The 17,446-nt window shown below is 46.6% G+C and overlaps 1 protein-coding gene across 1 annotated transcript in view; it reads left to right on the forward strand.

The window, feature by feature from the left end:
- USH2A (usherin) overlaps positions 1–17,446 on the forward strand; it is a 461,796-nt gene that overhangs the window by 194,252 nt on the left and 250,098 nt on the right. Inside the window, exon 9 of the mRNA XM_073673580.1 lies at positions 2,881–3,076. Within this exon, the coding sequence (XP_073529681.1) occupies positions 2,881–3,076 (196 nt within the window). The remainder of the gene's footprint in view (positions 1–2,880; positions 3,077–17,446) is intronic.

Genomic DNA, 17,446 nt, shown 5'->3' on the forward strand with positions numbered 1-17,446 from the left:
AATTTCTTTTGGGGGGCGAGAGCCATTTCGCTTTTCCAGAGCCTGTGTACTACCAGTAAAGTGGAAGCCCCCTATATTTCCATTAACACATGACAGACCTGAGTGGGGGCCTTTTATGTGAAGCTTTTATTGGGAGCATTTTACATAACATTTTGGATCACATTTATCCTGCGCTCTACGCTGAGCACTTACTTTGGGGTTTCCATCTAAATCTCTGAATGACGTGACTCAGATGAAACTCCCAAGGGATCCATTCACTATAATGCGATGAGGCAGCAGAGTTACTCTGGGCTCCGTTTGGCCTCTGTTCAGCATTATCCTTTTCAGAGGTTCACAAAACTGGATGACCGCACTTTTATCTATGCCTAAAAAGATGGACACCGCTGGATCATAGGTCACACGGCATCAACAGTGCCTCCATCTGCTACATTATAGTAAATCTTCCACCGGGGGTTCCGTCTTAATCACTTATTTCAGAGATTTATACAGAAACCCCGTTGTAAGGGCTCAGCGCAGAGCGCAAGATAAATGTGAGCAGAGCCTTACTGCGATCTTAGGGAGGCAGAATAAACAAATAAACGGAAGGTGAAGAATTGGTTTTATTTATCTTTTACGTCGGTCCTCATGCAGTATAAGTGATTAGGTGACTTTATTCTTCGGGTCGGTGCGATTACAGCGATACAAGATTTATAGCGGGTTTTTATGATTGACAGCTGTGACACATTTTTTTTTTGCAAAAACTAGTTTTTCAGCGACATATTTTGAAAGCTATAATTTTTCCATATTTTGGCCGACAGAGTCATCTAAGGGCTTGTTTTTTGCGGGACAAGTTGATGTTTTTATTGGTACTATTTTCGGGCACATGACACTCTCTGATCGCTTTCTAATCCGATTTTTGGGAGGCAGAATAAACAAAAAACAATTCAGGAATTGTTTTTTTTTTTTTTTTTTTTATGCCGTTCACCGCTGGTAAAAGTAAGAAGGCAGCTTTATTCTTCAGGTCAATATGATTATAGCGATACCTCATTTATGTATTTTTTTAATGTTTTTGCACTTTTACATAATAAAAACTTTTATACAAAAAATAATTATCTTTACATCGCTTTATTCTGAGAGCTATAACTTTTTTATTTTTCCGCTGATGGAGCTGTATGGCGGCTTGTTTTTTGTGGGACAAGATGATGTTTTCAGCGATACCATTTTTATTTACATCCGTCTTTTTGATCACATTTTATTCCACTTTTTTCTAGCGGTATGATGAAAAGGCATAGTTTCCCATGTTTTTTTTTATTTTTTTTTACGCTGTTCACTGAAGGGGTTAACTAGTGTGACACATTTATAAATCGGGTCGTTCCGGACGCGGCGATACTAAATATGTGTATTTTTTTTGTTTATTTTTATTTTTTTGCATAAAAATGTGTATTTATTAGTGTAATATATTTTATTATTTGTTTTACATTTTTTTAGATTTTTTTTACTTTTTTTAAAGTTTTTTACCTAGTCCCTCTATGGGACTTTTTTCCCTCTTTCCACAGGTATAATGTATTGCAGTGCACTAGCCTTGCAGTACATTATACCTATAGTGAAAGCTCTTGAGACCATGCTGTGAGCATGGTCTCAGAAGCTTTCCGTAGCTTGGTGATCTGGGGGTCGTCATGACGACCTCAGGTCATCATGGCAATGGTCGGGCCCCCGCGATGACGTCGCAGGGGCGCTGACCTGAAGGCAGAAGGAGCACCCGTCCCTCTGCCTGGTTCCTGAATGCTGCGATCGCGCTCGCAATCTGGGTGCGGGGACCACCGGCATGGGTCCCTGCACCTCTGCCCCTGCCTCTCAGCTGTCTGTGACAGCTGTCGGCATGAAACTGTCATTGCGTGTTTACACGCAGTGACAGTTTAAATGCATGACGGGGATAACCCGTCATGGTGCGCAAACCAGCATCCAGCCATGATGGGTTATCCCCGTCATTGGGCGCTAAGGGGTTAATTTGGCCAACTAGAGTATATGGAGGTCTTATAGACCAGTATAGAACATTTCCCACTCTGACTCAAACCAGATTTCCTGGTCCCCCCATTTATATTAATGGGCGCTATGTGGATTTCAAAAGTAAGAAATGCGATCCTTTATAATAAACTACAAAAAGTTGTAATGATTGTTCACATTTACAAAAATATTAAAATCCTAAAAGTCCAATTTTTTATTTTATTTTCTAATGTAAGTTAAATTATAATTGAAGTCTCTGAGTCTTCGAGAAATCCTGTCCGCTCTGACATTGGTGCTTTGCTTTTTTTTTTTCCCTGTTAACTTTTTGCTACTAAGTATACAATGTGTTTTTATGCAAATTTCAGCAAGCTCCGATGCCTCAGGGGATTGCCCTGGAGGGAAATCCAGGCATGGTTTGATTTATGGTACATTTGCAGTAGTTAGTACATTTTACTGCTGTTGTATTACTTTTAGTTAGCCATGCTAACAGCTTTAACTTAAAAATTAAGCCCTTTAAGTGGAACAATATTTATTGTGTCATTACGGGGAAGCCTCTTGGTAGAAGAAGGCATCTACTGGGGTCAAACTTCAAAGAAAAGCGATGCCAACAGACGGACAGGGTCACATGAATATGTATGAGCGTGCTTACTGTGACCCACCGAAGTCATTGTGCGGCACATAGGAGGGTATAAATCCCTATTTTTTTCAAAAGGATAAAGAGCCTCAGGCAATTTCGTTCAGTGACTAAATTGTTCCTAAGAGTGCGAATTGGTTAATCCATATTTTCCAAAATTAGCACATGAAAGCAAGCTGATAAGCTTATAAATTGAACATGAATGTGAGACTGAAACTATTACTCTGAATTTCCTTCTTTTTTTGTGATATTTTTGTCTCCAGTGTGATCGCTGCTTGCCCCTCTATAACAACAAGTCGTTTCATCAAGGTGACCATGTGAATGCTTATAACTGTGCGGCGTGCCAGTGCAACAACCATTCATCCAGCTGTCACTATAATGCAAGTGAAGACCCTCACCCTCATGACCACGACCGAGGAGGCGGGGGTGTGTGCGACAACTGCTTGCACAACACCGCAGGTAACTTTTTCACTATTACAGTATTGCTTTGGGTGGTAGGACTAAGCAGGAGAAAGTCCTAAGAGGTATGTGTGTGTATGTGTATGTATATGTGTATATATACAGTTGAAACCAGGAATTTACATACACTATATAAAGACACATATACATGTTTTTCTCAAAATGTAACACAGATTTAGACAAATTTGTGAACAATATTTGCAAGAAAAAGGCCTTTTGTGTCCATAGAAAACGTGTTAGATCTTTGCATTCAGCTCATGAAAAATGGGAGCAAAAACAAAAGTGGTGCACTATATATATATATATATATATATATATATATATATATATATATACATATATATATATATATATATATATATATACACTGCTCAAAAAAATAAAGGGAACACTCAAATAACATATCCTAGATCAGAATCAATGAAATATTCTCATTGAATACTTTGTTCTGTATAAAGTTGAATGTGCTGACAACAAAATCACACAAAAATCATCAATGGAAATCAAATTTATTAACCAATGGAGGCCTGGATTTGGAGTCACCCCCAAAATTAAAGTGGAAAAACACACTATAGGCTGATACAACTTTGATGTAATGTGCTTAAAACAAGTCAAGATGAGACTCAGTATCGTGTGTGGCCTCCACGTGCCTGTATGACCTCCCTACAACGCCTGGGCATGCTCCTGATGAGGTTGTGGATGGTCTCCTATGGGATCTCCTCCCAGACCTGGACTAAAGCATCTGCCAACTCCTGGACAGTCTGTGGTGTATGGAGCGAGACATGATGTCCCAGATGTGCTCAATCGAATTTAGGTCTGGGGAATGGGGGGGCCAGTCCATAGCTTCAATGCCTTCATCTTGCAGGAACTGCTGACACACTCCAGCCACATGAGGTCTGGCATTGTACTGCATTAGAAGGAACCCAGGGCCAACCGCACCAGCATATGGTCTCACAAGGGGTCTAAGGATCTCATCTCGGTACCTAATGGCAGTCAGGCTACCTCTGGCGAGCACATGGAGGGCTGTGCAGCCCTCCAAAGAAATGCCACCCCACACCATTACTGACCCACTGCCGAACTGGTCATGCTGAAGGATGTTGCAGGCAGCAGATCGCTCTCCACAGCGTCTCCAGACTCTGTTATGTCTGTCACATGTGCTCAGTGTGAACCTGCTTTCATCTGTGAAGAGCACAGGGCGCCAGTGGCGACTTTGCCAATCCTGGTGTTCTGTGGCAAATATCAAGCATCCTGCATGGTGTTGGGCTGTGAGCACAACCCCCATCTGTGGACGTCGGACCCTCATACCACCCTCATGGAGTCAGTTTCTAACCGTTTGTGCAGACACATGCACATTTGTGGCCTGCTGGAGATCATTTTGCAGGGCTCTGGCAGTGTTCCTCCTGTTCCTCCTTGCACAAAGGCGGAGGTAGCGGTCCTGCTGGCTTGGTTGTTGCCCTCCTACGGCCCCCTCCACATTTCCTGGGGTACTGGCCTGTCTCCTGGTAGTGCCTCCAGCCTCTGGACACTATGCTGACAGACACAGCAAACCTTCTTGCCACAGCTCACATTGATGTGCCATCCTGGATGAGCTGCACTACCTGAGCAACTTCTGTGGGTTGTAGAGTCCGTCTCATGCTACCACGAGTGTGAAAGCATAACAAACATTCAAAAGTGCCCAAAACATCAACCAGAAAGCATTCGTACTGAGATGTGGTCTGTGGTTCCCACCTGCAGAACCACTCCTTTATTGAGTGTGTCTTGATAATTGCCAATAATTTCCATCTATTGTCTATTCCATTTGCACAACAGCATGTGAAATTGATTGTCAATCAGTGTTGCTTCCTAAGTGGACAGTTTGATTTCACAGAAGTTTGATTTACTTGGAGTTATATTCTGTTGTTTAAGTGTTCCCTTTATTTTTTTGCGCTGTATATATATATACTAGATGGTGGCCTAATTCTAACGCATCGGGTATTCTAGAATATGTATGCGGCCGACCGGACGCGACTAATCAGCGAAGCAGTGTTTAAATGGGTTGTGCACTACTTTAAATTAACCCCCCAATTTATCCCCCCGGGGCCCCTAATGAATTTTGTAATTACGTCATGTTGTCAATACTGCTTGTGACAGCATCACTGACCACGCACAGCCAGCGCGTAATTCCCCCGGCTGCAGCCGGCTCTTGCTTCCGCTTACATCACGACTGTTTGCGGCTGCAGCCGGGGGTCTCCTGTTCCGCGTACCACGGTGAATGAAACGTGACAGAAGTACATCACACTCTGACTGACCGTGTTTAGTAAACGTGACTGAACTATGTCGCACTGTGACTGACAGAACGTATTCATTAAACGTGACAGAAGTACATCACACACTGTGACTGACAAAACATGTTCAGTACGTCATGAGCAGTTGGTGAGTCACATGACCACATGGGCGGAGTCAGCCCTGCTATCTCCCGACTTGTTCTGAAATCCCGCGTCGCTGATTGGCCGTGGCCGGATGCGGGATTTCCTGGACGGACAGACAGACGGGATAAGCCGATTATATAGTAGATATATAGATATATATATATACTGAACAAAATGGGGTTGGGACCATCAGTTGTGTTGTGCAGAAGTCTGGTGGATACACAGCTGATAGTCCTACTGAATAGACTGTTAGAATTTGTATTATGGCAAGAAAAAAGCAGCTAAGGAAAGAAAAACGAGTGGCCATCATTACTTTAAGAAAGTCAGTCCGAAAAATTGGGAAAACTTTGAAAGTCTCCCCAAGTGCAGTTGCAAAAACCATCAAGCGCTACAAAGAAACTGGCTCACATGAGGACCGCCCCAGGAAAGGAAGACCAATAGTCACCTCTGCTTCTGAGGATAAGTTTATCCAAGTCACCAGCCTCAGAAATCGCAAGTCAACAGCAGCTCAGATTAGAGACCAGGTCAATGCCACACAGAGTTCTAGCAGCAGACACATCTCTACAACAACTGTTAAGAGGAGACTTTGTGCAGCAGGCCTTCATGGTAAAATAGCTGCTAGGAAACCACTGCTATGGACAGGCAACAAGCAGAAGAGACTTGTTTGGGCTAAAGAACACAAGGAATGGACGTTAGACCAGTAGAAATCTGTGCTTTGGTCTGATGAGTCCAAATTTGAGATCTTTGGTTCCAACCACCGTGTCTTTGTGCGATGCAGAAAAGGTGAACGGATGGACTCTACATGCCTGGTTCCCACCGTGAAGCATGGAGGAGGAGGTGTAATGGTGTGGGGGTGCTTTGCTGGTGACACTGTTGGGGATTTATTCAAAATTGAAGGCATACTGAACCAGCATGGCTACCACAGCATCTTGCAGCGGCATGCTATTCCATCCGGTTTGCGTTTAGCTGGACCATCATTTATTTTTCAACAGGACAATGACCCCAAACTCACCTCCAGGCTGTGTAAGGGCTATTTGACCAAGGAGGAGAGTTATGGGGTGCTACGCCAGATGACCTGGCCTCCACAGTCACCAGACCTGAACCCAATTGAGATGGTTTGGGGTGAGCTGGACCGCAGAGTGAAGACAAAAGGGCCAACAAGTGCTAAGCATCTCTGGGAAAACCTTCAAGATTGTTAGAAGACCATTTCCGGTGACTACCTCTTGAAGCTTATCAAGAGAATGCCAAGAGTGTGCAAAGCAGTCATCAAAGCAAAAGGTGGCTACTTTGAAGAACCTAGAATATAAGACATATTTTCAGTTGTTTCACACTTTTTTGTTAAGTATATAATTCCACGTGTTAATTCATAGTTTTGATGCCTTCAGTGTGAATGTACAATTGTTATTGTCATGAAAATACAGAAAAATCTTTAAATGAGAAGGTGTGTCCAAACTTTTGGTCTGTACTGTACATAGTCTTTTATTTAATGAAATATATTGTTTTGTTTATACTGTTTCTTGTTGTTTTTCAATTACACATGGTTTTCTTTTTTTATAACATGAGAGAATTTCAAATTTCACTTTTTATCTGTAATAGGGAAACCAAAGAGTGGTGGACCAAAGCCAAAAATTAATTCTGCCCAATGCACATGTATAACATGATTAGCCAAGAAGAGTGTGCAGAATGCAATAAATCCCAATAAAACATATACAGTACATTTTTATTAAGTTTCAGTAAAAATATATAAATGAATGTATAATAAATAGCAAAATGCACAGACACAAGAGAGAAATGGTGGGTGAGCTGAAAAAAATACATCTCATAAAAATATTCATACTACAATATAAGACTAAGGAATCACAGTGAAAAAGAAAAGACAAATATAAGAAAAGACAAAAATTGACAGGAGAATGGTAATATATCACAAAATGAAAAGATAAATAGTAGGAGTCACTGTGAACCCTGATAGAGTACTGATTCCACCAGTGCCTAGGAGAGAACAAGAAGAGTGCAATGGCTCACCCATCATACACCCAACGCGCGTTTCGCAACTGCTTTTATCTGTAATGCACTGGCCAATATCTATTTGCTAGAAGATTACCTTGTGTACTTTCAATATACAGGCAGACGTTAAACCTGTGTATTGCATTAGCATGATGACTACACTCGTCAAAATGACGCAACTGCCTACTGTTCATAACTTGGCATATATTCTCCATTTTCTGGGAGTATAATATTCATGGTCTATGTGTTGAAAACACTGTTAAATCTACTTCCCTTCATTTACTAAAAAATTCCCCAAGTTTTGTTCATGCAAAAAATTTTTTCTAATAAACGTAACTTCTGGAAGTGACACTTGTGCCAATCCCCGCTCACATGTTGCCCTTATTCTGCAATCTGAAAGTTTCTTCTGATGTTTCATACCAGGAGTTTCCGTCTTCTCTTCAGATTCTGGCAACGTTCAGAGAATGTGTAACAGACATTATGTACATCTTTAGCCACATATATTTTTCGGCAAATGCGCAATAGAATGGTGGAGCGATGGACTGAACCTTTATGTTATTGTAGTAGAGCTTGGCTGGCTGGAGACAACTAGGAATAATGGAACTTGTATGCAGATTTGGCAATAATCTAATGCAACCCGGAAGTGCTGCATGTAAGAAGTCAGACATACAATGGTGGCATTAAGATTGACTCAGAATGGCGCAAAAAATTATTTGGATGATATTGGGGAGGTGTTTTAGGTGAAAAAGAACCATTTTTGGAAATAAAAAGCCCACAATTTTAAAAGTGGAAAACGCCACTAATATGTGCCTAACCAAGGTTCTCTCCATCAGTCAGCCAAATGAAGGAGCCACAGGACTTCAGCTGGTTCCACATCCCATTCATTGTCTACCGGCCATAACATTTCCTATTAACGTGAAAGGGGATGAGCTGAAGAACCAGGCAAAAAAATATACAACAGTGTGTTTGTAGCGTTAGAATCCCCTTATATAGGCCACGTTCACATGTTCAGTGTTTGGTCAGTATTTGTAAGCCAAAACCAAGAATGGATGAAAAATACAGAAGTGGTGACGTGTTTCTATTATACTTTTCCTCTGATTGTTCCTCTCCTGATTTTGGCTTACAAATACTGATGTAAAATACTGACCAAATACTGAATGTGTGAATGTGGCCTTGGGATAAGCCCCTGTCTAAAAGGTGTACAGATCATTGGTGCAGTATGTGCTGCCGCACCGGGGCCCAAAGGGTGAGGTGGCCCTTTTCCATCTCCAAATCAGATGGACTTGTGCTTTATGATGACCTATTGGACTGCAAAGGGCCCATATATTGTTGTTGCACAGGGGTCCACATATGTATGTGTCTGCCAGTGCCCTGTCAATAGGGTAGGCCATCAGTATTGTCTCTGAAAATCCCTTTAAACAGGACTTGTCACTTGCCATTAAAAAGGATTTTTTTTCCTGATGTAAATGTCGTTGTTCTCTTGGATCCGTTTTTTTTCTTTTGTTCCAGCACCTCTCTGTTCGAGATCTGGCTCCCTCTACTGCTGCGCTCACATGAGTGTTTAGTAGTGGTAGTAATAATAATAATAATTCATTTATATAACGCCAACAAATTCTGAAGCACTTTACAATTAAGTGGTGACATGTACAAACAATAAAGACATCACAAAGTAACACAGTTCAACAGTTACAGGAGGAGTGAGGTTCTTGCTCGCCAGCTTACAATCTATAAGGAAATAGAGGGGAGACAATATGTAGAAAGTACTTGTCATATATGGTCCAGTCATCATCACCTTTTCCAGGGTCACTCCCGTCGGTCTCCAGCGAAAAGTGACCTGCCGGCACTTCCAGTATTTCATGGAGCACTTTTCAATACATCTCTATGAGAGCCTTGCTCTGGATCTCATAGAGTTTCATTGACCTCTTCTGACGTAACTTCTGATTTTTGTCCAGTCAGACGTTACGGGCACAAGATGGCACAGCGGGACTGGATCGGTGTCAGTAAAAGGTAAAGCCGCCAGAAGGTGAGTATAAGAATGGGGGTAAGGGGCTTACATTTAAAGCGCCACTCCAGCGCTGAAAAAAAAATGCTGGAGTGGTGCTTTAAATAAGCTGCATGATCAGGTCACCAGCTAGTATCTATCTAGGTACAGTGACCAAGTACTATTGGGTGCAAGGAGGATGTGGAGATAGAGACAGGTGAATAGGAAGGACCAGATCCTGAGGAAAATGTAGAAAGAGATAACGGGGAAAGTTAGGTTGGTGAAGTGAAGTGGTAGATCTGTCTAAAGAGATGTGTTTTTAAAGCACATTTAAAAATGTGAGAGCTATGTATTGGTCTGATTATCCAGGATAGTGGATTTCAGAAAACTGGCGCAAGTCTTAGAGACGGAGGTGGGACGTTTGGATTATGGAGGATGTTAGTCTTAAATCCGATGTGGAGCAGATAGCATGGGGAGGGTGATAGACAGAAATGAAGGAGGAAATATCGGGTGGTGCAGAAGTGTGTAGAGCCTTGTGGGTAAGAGAGATAAGTTTTTATTGTATTGTGTAATGACTGGCACAAGGTGGAGGCATCGGTGCAGCGGCTGAACAGAAATACAACCCTGGATGCTGCATTCAGGATGGATTGGAGGGGAGAAAGTTTGGTAAAGAGGGAGATCGGTCAGTAGAAAGTTGCAATAGTCCAGACGAGAATGAATAAGAGCGACTGTAAGAGCTTTTGCAGTTTCAAAGGTGAGAAAAGGTCGGATTCTTGAAATGTTTTTAAAATGCAGGTAACATGAGCGAGCTAGCGATTGGATATAGGGAATAAAGGAACGTGTTATGGATCCGGGTGGTGGGACCTGTGTGCTACAGTGCAAGGAGGGACCAGAGGGGCATGACTAAGTATCTACTCGGCCCGACCTAGGTCGCAAGGCGGCTCAGTCGACTCCGTGAACCAGGGAGGAACCGAGCAGAGGGACCAGGTGCCACTCTGGGGCTGACCTTGTATGAGAGCAGGTGACTCCCACGGGTCAAAAGGCAGGAACTGACTGGTACAGCAGATGAGCACGGCAGGCAGGCTGACGGGTGATCCGGGTAGTTAAGCAGGCTGATTCGGCTGATAGCCAGACGGGTGCTTCGGGTAAGCAGGCAGGTGGGCACAACAGGTAACTGGCAGGTGCTTCCAGTTAAGCAGGCTGGCGGGCAGGGCAGGTGACAGGCGGGTGCTTCCAGGTAAGCAGGCAGGCTGACACGGCAGGTAACAGGCAGGTGCTCCCAGGTAAGCAGGTGGGCAGAGCCCATAGACAGACTGGCAGACTGGACTGTAGACAGACTGTCGGGCTGGAAAGTAGTCAGACTGGTGGACTGGACTGAAGATCAGACTGGCAGACAGGACTGACTTGCAGAGGACCTGAGGGCTGAAGAAAAGTAAGTAACACAGAGCAACGCCATATTGTAGGAGGTGCCTTTTATAGAGAAAGTCCTCCGGCCATTGGCCGGGGACTTTTTAGGACGGTGCCCGCGGCCCCTTTAAGAGGGAGGGAGCGCGCGCATGTGTGCCCTAAGCACAGAGCCAGAGAAGCTGCGTGCACCAGCAGCAGCAGGGAGGCCGGAAGACGCCGGAGCAGGACCGCGGCGCTAAGGGGGACGGCGTCTCTGCCTGGCAGGGGGCAGAGACGCTGATGCTTCAGTACCCCCCCTTTACGCCCCCTCTATTTTAGGCCAGCAAGAAATTCTTTAAGAAGAAGAGGGGCCTGGATGTTCTCCCTGGGTTCCCAAGACCTCTCCTCTGGGCCAAACCCCTTCCAATCCACCAGAAAAAAGGTTTTTCCTCTTACCCTTTTGGTGGCCAAAATGTTCTCTACCTCATAGACGTCCTCAGTGGAGACTGGAGCTGGAGTGGTACCTGGATCGTCAGAAAAAGAATTAAGAACAACAGGTTTGAGGAGAGATATGAGGAAGGAGTTGGGAATCCGTAAGGTGACCGCGAGTTTTAGCTTGTAAGCCACAGGATTGATTTGCTTGAGAACCTCAAACGGGCCGATGAACCGCGGACCCAACTTATACGATGGTATTTTGAGCCGAACATGTTTGGAGGAGAGCCAGACTCTGTCTCCCGGACGGAAAAGAGGCGGATCCAGACGTCTCTTATCGGCATGTTTCTTCATCCGCTCAGAGGACTGAAGAAGTGCGGATCTAGTGTCTTCCCAAATAGTAAAAAATTCGCTGACCAGAGACTGCGCGGCAGGATTGTCCACAGAAGCGGAGACGGGAAACCGAATCCGGGGGTGTGACTGTAGACCACAAAGAATGGGGATTTGGAAGAAGACTCACTCTCATGGTTGTTATAGGAGAACTCGGCCCATGGTAGGAGCTCAACCCAATCGTTATGATGAGCATTGACGAAATGCCGGAGAAAGCTGGTAAGGACCTGGTTGATACGTTCCACTAGACCATTGGACTGAGGATGATAGGCAGAGGAGAAATCCTGGGTGACATCCAGCAGCTTACACGTAGCTCTCCAGAAGCGCGAAGTGAACTGGACCCCGCGATCAGACACAATGTGGAGGGGTAGGCCATGGAGATGAAAGATGTGATGGATGAAGTCCTTAGCCAGCACAGATGCGGATGGGAGACCAGGCAGAGGGATAAAGTGGGCCATTTTAGAAAAGCGGTCAGCGACCACCCAAATGACAGTATAACTGGCAGAAACAGGGAGATCCGTAATAAAGTTCATAGCAATGTGTTGCCACGGTGCGGAAGGTACGGGTAGAGGCAGGAGACGGCCAGCGGGAAGATGCCTGGGAACTTTGTTACGGGTACAGGAGGAACAAGCCGAAACGAAATCCGCAACATCCTTGCGTAGAGAAGGCCACCAGTAATGCCGGGCGATGAGCAGGAAGGTCTTCCTCTGGTTAGCATAGCCGGCTAGTTTCGACAAATGACCCCAGAGAAGAACCTTCTTACGATCCGGAACAGCTACAAAAGTCTTACCAGGTGGAGGACCAGACAGGTCAAACGGGGCCACAGTCATCACACTGGAGGGATCAATGATATGCAGAGGCTCCTCCTCTTTGTCGGAGGACAGGAAAGAGCAGGATAGAGAGTCGGCTTTAACGTTCTTGTCCGCAGGGCGGTAATGTAGCATAAAGCAGAATCGAGCAAAGAACAGAGACCACCGGGCCTGACGCGGATTGAGTCTTTGGGCGTTTTGTAAATAGGTCAGGTTTTTGTGATCTGTGTAGATGATCACTGGGTGCAGAGCCCCTTCAAGCAGGTAGCACCACTCCTCCAGCGCCAATTTGATGGCAAGCAGCTCACGATCTTCTATGGAGTAGTTGCGCTCAGATGAAAGAGAAGAGCTTGGAGAACAAGCCGCAGGTTACCATTCTCCCGGACGGGGATTTCTGGGTGAGCACCGCTCCGGCTCCGGAGGAGGAAGCATCAACCTCCAGGAAGAACTGCTTGCTGCAATCCGGACGGTGCAGCACAGGGGCGGAGGAGAAAGCTAGTTTTAGGGAGACGAAGGCCTCCTCCGCTTCGGAAGTCCATTCCTTGGGATTAGCTCCCTTATGGGTGAACGCGGAGATGGGAGCGGTCTGGGAGGAGAAATGAGGAATCAAGAGACGGTAATAATTTGCGAAGCCCAGAAATCGTTGAATCGACTTCAACCCCTCCGGTCGGGGCCATTTTAAGACGGCAGAAACCTTCTCAGGGTCCATCCGAAGACCAGTCTCGGAGATAATATATCCTAGGAACGGAAGGGAAGTCTGCTCGAAGAGACATTTTTCAAATTTTGCGTAGAGACGATTCTGCCGGAGCCTTAGCAGAACCTGACGAACATTCCTTCGGTGTGTGGGCAGATCCGGAGAGAAGACCAAGATATCGTCCAGGTACACCACTACGCAAGAATCCAAGAGGTCACGGAAAATGTCATTAACCAGCTCCTGGAAGACGGCTGGGGCATTACAGAGACCAAAGGGCATCATGCGGTATTCATAGTGACCGTCCTGGGTGTTGAATGCCGTCTTCCACTCATCTCCCTGGCGGATCCGGACCAAATTGTACACCCCACGTAGATCGAGCTTGGTGAAGACCCTCGCGCCTTTAAGACAGTCGAACAGCTCCGAGATGAGAGGCAGGGGTACTTATTCTTGACGGTAATTTGGTTAATCCCCCTGTAATCGATACACGGCCGTAGCGAGCCGTCTTTCTTTTTAACGAAGAAGAATCCTGCTCCAACCAGGGAAGTAGATTTCTGAATGAATCTCCTAGCAAGATTCGCCTCGATGTACTCAGACATGGCCCGGGTCTCAGCCAGCGACAAGGGGTAGATACGCCCGAGGGGAGGTGAAGCACCGGGTACCAGATCAATAGGGCAATCATATGGCCTATGAGGTGGTAGTGTCTCGGCTTCCTTCTTGTTGAAGACGTCCGCATAGGACCAGTAGGGTGCCGGCAGACCATGTAGATTAGCCGGAGTACGCGGAAGTCGAGCCGGGCGAACCGGAACCAGGCAGGTCTCATGGCTATCCTGCCCCCAATGGAGCACCTCACCAGATCGCCAATTCAGGACGGGTTCATGTCTCTGTAGCCAGGGTAGACCTAGCAAAAGGGAGTGAGAGAGTCTGGATAGCACATGGAAGGAGATCCTCTCCGAGGGCAGCATTCCCACCTGCAGGGTAACAGGCTCTGTGACGAGCAAGATGGTCACCGGAAGGAGTCTCCCATCCACGGAATCGACTGCCAATGGTTCAGCCAGATGTTTGGTGGGAATCTGAAACTGCTCCACAAGGGACTGAGAAATGAGATTCCCAGCGGCTCCGGAATCCAGGTGGGCGGTCTCAAAGAAGCGGTCACACCACTTGAGATAGCAATGGATAGAGTCAAGGACGGAGAGGATTTACTATTGCCTAGGACGACCTCTCCGAGCGGTCCTAGACACTGGAGTTTTCCAGCTTCACCGGACAGAAACGGATCAGATGCTCCTTACTGCCACAGTAGAAGCAGCTCCTCTAGGCTCGGCACGATTCTTGGCGAGACTTGACCATCTTGGTCTGGTCAATCTGCATGGGTTCGGGCGAGCATGCCCGGGGAATTGCTGTTTGGGAGGCAGGTTTCTGGAATACAGGAGTGAGTCGAGGGAATCTTCTCTCCCGGGTAGTCTCCAAGAAACGGATGTCAATCTGGGAAGCTAGTGACACCAGGTCGTCCAGGGTGGAAGGAATGTCCCGACCGGCTAGCTCGTCCTTGATCCGTCTGGAAAGACCCTCCCAGAAGGTGGATACCAGGGCCTTGCTGTTCCAGGCAAGCTCGGATGCGAGGATACGGAACTGCATGGCATACTGGCCCACAGTGAGACTCCCTTGGCGGAGACTGAGAAGAGAGGAGGCAGTAGAAGTCCTTCATCCGGGCTCATCGAAGACCTTCTGGAAGGCAATGAGGAAAGCCGGAAGATCGGACACCAGGGGATCCCCTCTCTCACATAGAGGGTTTAGCCATGCCAGTGTTTCCCCGGTGAGGTGAGACATGATGAACGCCACCTTGGCCCGGTCGGAGGGAAACTGATGTGCCAGAAGTTCAAAGTGCAGCGTGCACTGGTTTAGAAAACCCAGACAAAAGACGGGGTCACCGCCAAAACGTGGGGGCGCAGAGAGCCGGGAACCAGGATCGGATGCCATGGCACTAGTAGGCTGAGGCGCCGCCGGAGCAGGTGCCGCTCGGCTCGAGATGGACAGCGTGTTCAGGCGGGAGTTGACAGACCGCAGGTAGGTCAGGATAGTTTCCTGTTGGGATCTCTGACGAGAAACCTCCTGGTACAGGTCAGCAAGCGAAGGAGCCTGGGGGCCACTGGGTTCCATGGCCCGTGCAAACTGTTACGGATCCGGGTGGTGAGACCTCTGTGCTACGGTGCAAGGAGGGACCAGAGGGGCGTGACTAAGTATCTACTCGGCCCGACCCAGGTCGTACGGCTGCTCAGTCGACTCCGTGAACCAGGGAGGAACCGAGCAGAGGGACCAGGTGCCACTCTGGGACCAAGCTTGTATGAGAGCAGGTGACTCCCATGAGGCAGGAACTGACTGGTACAGCGGATGAGCATGGCAGGCAGGCTGACGGGTGGTCCGGGTAGTTAAGCAGGCTGAATCGGCTGATAGCCAGACGGCTGTTTCGGGTAAGCAGGCAGGCAGGAACAACAGGTAACTGGCATGTGCTTCCAGGTAAGAAGGCTGGCGGGCAGGGCAGGTAACAGGCAGGTGCTTCCAGGTAAGCAGGCAGGCTGACACGGCAGGTAACAGGCAGGTGCTCCCAGGTAAACAGGTGGGCAGAGCCCATAGACAGACTGGCGGACTGGACTGTAGACAGATTGTCGGGCTGGAAAGTAGTCAGACTGGCGGACTGGACTGAAGATCAGACTGGTGGACAGGACTGACTTGTAGAGGACCTGAGGGCTGAAGCAAAGTAAGTAACACAGAGCAACAACATTGCACGGGCACCTCCGTTTTGGAGGAGGTGCCTTTTATAGAGAAAGTACTCCGGCCATTGGCCAGGGACTTTTTAGGACGGCGCGCGCGGCCCCTTTAAGAGGGAGGCGCACGCCCTAAGCACAGAGCCAGAGAAGCTGCGTGCACCAGCAGCAGCAGCAGGGAGGCCGGAAGACGCTGGAGCAGGACCGCAACGGTAAGCGGGACGGCGTCTCTGCCTGGCAGGGGGCAGAGACGCCGATGCTACAGAACGTTTTGTGTCAAATATAACCCCATGACAGCGAGCATGCTGCTTGGGAGTTATGGTTGAACCATCCAAGGCAAATGCAATATTGGGTATGAGTTGGTTAGTAGAATGAGGAAACACTAGAAGTTCAGTTTTGGAGAGATTCAGTTTAAGATAGAGGGAGGACATGATGTTAGAGACAGTTGACAGACAATCCTTAATATTTTGTATTAAGGTAGGGGTAATGTATGCAGAAGAGGCGTATAATTGGGTCATCAGCATAGAGATGATACTGGAAGCCAAATCTGGGTATGATTTGTCCAATAAGGGCGGTATATAGGGAGAAGAGGAGGCGGCCTAGGACTGAGCCTTAGGGAACCCCGATAGTAAGGGGAAGGGAAAAACCACACCAAATACACTTAGCTCAGAACTCCAAAATACCACGATCCGCTCTGTTTGTCTGTATGAAATGCTTTCACCGACACTTCCCTAACAGACTGGCAGGCATTTGAAGGAGTCCCACTACTGCAGCATTGATTGCAGCTGGGCGAGGCTGGACCTCGTCTAGCACAGAGAGAGAGAGTTAACTCCCTCACTGCCGAAAAACACAAAACACCAAAAACTCAGCTGCGAGAAGTCAGGCTGTGTAATCGTGACGATCTTCGTGGCGACACACCCGTGACAAAAAGATACTGTGAAAGAACGGTCAGAGAGGTAGGAGGAGAACCAGGAGAGAGCAGTATCCTTGAGGCCTATAGAGCGGAGCCATTGGGTTTCACTGTTAGTAGATCGTTAGAGACTTTAGTGAGGGCAGTTTCAGAGTGTGAAGAGCGGAAGTCAGATTGTAAAGGGCCAAGAAAAGAGTTATCTGAGAGATATAGGATTAGCTGAGTGAACCAAACATTCCAGGAGTTTAGAAATGAAGGGGAGATTAGAGATTGCTCTTTAGTTAGCAGCGCAGTTCTGGAAGAAGGATGTTTTTTTAAGTTATGCTTATGGGTTATGATGGTGTGTTTAAATAAGGAGCGAAAGATGCCGGAGGAAAAAGAGGGGTAAATATTTTAGTTAGGTAGGCAGTGACCACTGGGGAGAGAGATTGGAGGAGATGTGAGAGAATAGGGTCACTAGTGCCGGTTGTAGGGAGAGAAGAAGCAAGGAGCCTGGTCACTTCTTCTGTGTCAGGCTCGAAGGAGTGTGTAAAAAATTATTTGATTTTTCCATTCCAAACAATGGATGATTAATATTCATATTCTTTGTCTTTTGTA

The sequence above is a fragment of the Phyllobates terribilis genome, unplaced genomic scaffold, assembly GCF_046119375.1.
Source record: "Phyllobates terribilis strain yellow unplaced genomic scaffold, ASM4611937v1 Scaffold_3__8_contigs__length_932513732, whole genome shotgun sequence".
Lineage (NCBI taxonomy): Eukaryota > Metazoa > Chordata > Amphibia > Anura > Dendrobatidae > Phyllobates > Phyllobates terribilis.